The sequence below is a fragment of the Sinocyclocheilus rhinocerous genome, unplaced genomic scaffold (assembly GCF_001515625.1).
Source record: "Sinocyclocheilus rhinocerous isolate Xijiao unplaced genomic scaffold, SAMN03320098_v1.1 scaffold991, whole genome shotgun sequence".
Classification (NCBI taxonomy): Eukaryota; Metazoa; Chordata; class Actinopteri; order Cypriniformes; family Cyprinidae; genus Sinocyclocheilus; species Sinocyclocheilus rhinocerous.
Window position 1 is genome coordinate 1,625 of NW_015654505.1, and position 4,354 is coordinate 5,978.

General features: G+C 39.0%; 1 protein-coding gene across 1 annotated transcript in view; it reads left to right on the forward strand.

The window, feature by feature from the left end:
- The first annotated feature begins 605 nt into the window (after nucleotides 1–605).
- Nucleotides 606–4,354, forward strand: part of LOC107717333 (intraflagellar transport protein 74 homolog) — a 17,813-nt gene continuing 14,064 nt past the window's right edge. Inside the window, exons 1-3 of the mRNA XM_016524035.1 lie at nucleotides 606–777; nucleotides 3,057–3,195; nucleotides 3,932–3,994. Of these exons, the coding sequence (XP_016379521.1) occupies nucleotides 3,067–3,195; nucleotides 3,932–3,994 (192 nt within the window). The 5' untranslated portion in view covers nucleotides 606–777; nucleotides 3,057–3,066. The remainder of the gene's footprint in view (nucleotides 778–3,056; nucleotides 3,196–3,931; nucleotides 3,995–4,354) is intronic.

Genomic DNA, 4,354 nt, shown 5'->3' on the forward strand with positions numbered 1-4,354 from the left:
TGTAATCCGTTTAATCTTGAGGGGCTGGTCTTCTGTCACATTCGGGACAAAGAGGCAAACAAACAGGTTAACATAAGGCAGAGAGTTTATTAATAGGAACTGAGGAGGAGCTTCCAACAGAAAAGAGTCAAACGTAGGGATACATGGAAGCATAGAACACAGTCTTATCTGGGGTCGGCACTCTGGTCCTCCGGCCGAGAACAGAGGAATCCGAGGTTTGGTAGGCAGATCGGGAGGCAAGGAACCCATGCGGAGAAGCTTGTAACCTTGAGACCAGCCGACGAGTGAAAGAGGTGAGTGAGTATTTGAGTGGTGTGGTAAGTGGGTGCAGGTGTCCGTGATCAGTAATCAGGTGATTGTGAGCGGGTGTCTTTAGTCTCTCTTGATTTAATACAATCATGAAAATAATCTTTAGTCTCTGATATATTCTAGAGCTTTTTAATTAACAGAAATAATTATCTAAATTTATTTAGAAAAGTTGCCATGGAACTGTAAATTGTCTAAATTTTGATTATTATTGAGAGCAAAGTTGTTTATTGTGGTTACTGTTATAGTTTTTTTTTTAGGTGTACAGAGATGTGAAGTGTGCTTAATTGCGCTCTTTAGGCTCAAGTGTGTTCAGGTAGTTCAGGACAGAGAACCTGGACAAGGAGTTGTGTAACACGACCTGATTTTCTTGAAGTTGTAACACAGATGTGCATGACCTCTGTCTGTGAAGTTCAGTTGGACCTCAAATGCTACCCTGATCTTACTGGCTGTGCTGGGGTGACTGGGAAGGTACAGTAAGATTATCAGTTTTCATTAGATGGAAAAATGGGAACCATTGGAGATGTTTTTTTCCAAGTCAAGATTCATGCAGCTACTGCAGGATCATCAGCCTGGAGAAGTAGAGATGTGTGTCATCAACACAAGTGGTAGGAAACACTACGTGCCTGGATAAATAGTGATGTTGTGTATACCAGGAAAAGTCACAAGTTTGTTTGAAAAGATCCAAACCCAGTTCACTTAAAGTGACCTCAGTCCTTTTGGTGTTAACAGTATAAAGGACTCAAAAGAGAACCTGTTTCTTTGTTTGGTCCTCTTGAGCACTGAAGTGATCTTAAACCCTTTCGTGATCACACCACAACTTCATAAGAACTCAGAATCCAGCTCTCTGTGCAGCAGGGAAATGCTGGAGTCTGACCTACTGGAAAAGATGAAGTGGAAAGGGAAGAGGGTGAGGATGAGCTGGAAATCCCTCATCATATCTCCGGTCAAGACATTCACAGAGCTTTATCAATGCATTTCAGTCAAATTTAAACTTAAAAGGGAACATTAAGTATAAAGCAAATTTTACCTTCTTTTCTCAGATAAGATAAGATCCTTTTTTTTTTAATTCAAGGTAAGCTGTATTTCATTGTTCAGTTTTAGTAGTTATTGTTTTTCCTAAAGAATTCTATAATATTATATCATGGTCTGTCTGAATACTCAATTCTGATTGGCTGTAATGCACAGGTAGTTCAAAGTCAGTTTAATCACCGTTCTGTATTAAAGCGCTGCTTTCATTGACGCACACAAACCCACACCCAGACACTCATCAGTCACACACAGAGATCGGAGATCACGCTGCACATGCACAGAAAGGAGCACAGCATAGAAACTGAGGAAACTAAACTCACAGCTTCACTGTTTGCGGAGTGAGACACACAGACGCAAATCACAGACGCAAGTTTCATCCCCCCCACCCCCCCTCTCTCTCAATAATTATACACTGAGATGAAAGCCACCAATGAAGAGCTAGGGTTTGTCTCATTCCCCCAGTAATACCACACTAAGGACTGGTGTGCTAACTGTATCAGCAGAATGCAAGTAACAACACTAATGTGTCATTGTCTCTCCGTTCCCCGGATTCCCTTTCTTTAACACCCTTTGGATAAAGATATGGTGTCTCAACTATCTATGGTGTCTCAGACTGACCACCTGAGCACTAAACAAATAGACATTTCATTTATATTGCTTCAAGAAACTGTTGACTCACCTAGATTGACCATCTTGACTTGTTAAAAGTCTTGAAAGAACTTTTGTTATTATTTTTATAAATTTTCTGTGATGCATTATGGGAGTGGAAGATACCAAGTATGGTGGGAAATGGGTGGAATTTGGCATTTTGGACTACTCTGGACTACTAACAATGTTAGTATGTTGCGTTGTGTTGCTTATATTTGTGTATTTGAGGAAATGGTTTTTATTATTTATTTGTTATAATTCTTTTTTTATTATTTTTCATGCTATATGACTGTAAATGGTGTTCAGTGAGTTATTGAATCCTTGTAGTACCTAACCCATTGTTGATTTTCTTTGTTTTTGTTACTTTGATAAATGTTTTTTTGTGTGTGTGTGTGTGTGTGTGTGTGTGTGTGTGTTGTTTTTTGTCTGCTGTGCGTCGGGTGCTTCTTTGCCTTCACATCATTCATTAAAATAATTTAATGCACAGCTAGCCATATATTATATAAATGACAACATAATTATTTTGTATTGTTAGAATTAACAGTTGGTTTATTTACCTATTTATTTATTTATTTTTAAGAAATGTAACAAGAGTCTAAAACATCTGGAATTACGTTGGTAAATAATAATAATAATAAAATCTATATATATAAAAAAAAAAAAACATACAAATAATAAACTGCTTAGTTAAACCTCAAGCATTACTGTTATGTTGTTCCATTGAAAACGTACTGACACCTCATTGCTTTGACAAATCACGAGGAAATTGAACCACAAACGAACCATTTAAATGGTCCGAGATCACTTGGTTTGTTCACATATACAAGCTGAACCACTCCGAGAACATTTGGAGGGCTCAAGCGAACTAGGTGTGAAAACACTGCTCCTCTTCTGGATTCCCTGAAGAATATACCTGTACATCCAGAGGAGTGTGGTTCCTGTGATTCCCAGTGTCCAGAGGATGGATAGGAAGATCTGATGCTGAATGATGATGAAAGCTGCAGACAGATTCAGTGTTGTGAGGATGGATGATTATGGTCTATACAAACAACTTTCTCTTTCTTTCTCAGGAAAGAGGATATGATCAGAGCTGTGGAGGATGATATAGTCCAAGAGAAACAGGCTGCCCAAAACATAATTCAGAAGATGTCAGCTGATAAACAGGCCAAGTACACTGAGATGAAAGCCACCAATGAAGAGCTAGGGTTTGTCTTTTTTGTTTTGTTTTGTTTTTTGCACAAGTGAGCAGATTGCACTTTACTGGCTTGGGGAGAGAAGAAAATAAAAGGAAAAAAAATGGCATTTAACTTCCTCAGTTTATTTTTTAAAGGATGTTTTCATTTGTATTCCCAGTTTAATATTTGACAGTCGTATATGAACAGTAAAACATGGCAGGCATTAGTGACACCAGTGTCATAGGTTTGAATCCCAGCCAGGCAGTGCAAGAGCTGCTAAAATAACTAGTCACTTTGGATAAAAGTGTATGCCAAATGGATGTTAATGCTAAAAACAAAAATCAGTAAGTGACGCAGGTCCACATAAAGTCTAGTTTATTCAGTTAACAGCTTCACTATTAACTCTAAGCATTAAATTGAAGTCTGTGAATGATTTGTGAGGGTCTATATGAACAGTAAAACATGGCGGGCATTAGTGACACCAGTGTCATAGGTTTGAATCCCAGCCAGGCAGTGCAAGAGCTGCTAAAATAACTAGTCACTTATCCAAGTCACTTTGGATAAAAGTGTATGCCAAATGGATGTTAATGCTAAAAACAAAAATCAGTAAGTGACGCAGGTCCACATAAAGTCTAGTTTATTCAGTTAACAGCTTCACTATTAACTCTAAGCATTAAATTGAAGTCTGTGAATGATTTGTGAGGGTCATTCCAAGTCGACTGTTATTCACTGTCACAACGCATCCGCCGTCTCCTCTCATCTGCATCCAGGAGCTGGATTCCCTTCAAGAGGAACTAGACGCTCTGATGAGTAGGAAGGAGACGTTTGAGGTGGTGAGTGGACACACACACACACACACACACACACACGTCTGGTTTGCTATCCTTGTGGGGACTCTCCATAGGCGTAATGTTTTTTCTACTGTACAGACCGTATATTCTATTGCCCTACACCAACCCTACACCTAAACCTACCCCTTACAGGAAACTTTCTGCATTTTTAGATTTTCAAAAAACTTCATTCTGTTTGATTTATTAGCTTGTTTACCCGTAGGGAATTTAGGTCCCCACCGTGACACGAGTCCCCATGAGTCTGTGTGTATTCAGGTTTAAGTCCCCACCAGAATAGAAAAACAGGTACACACTTACACACACACACACACTCACACTCACACTCACACACACACAGACACA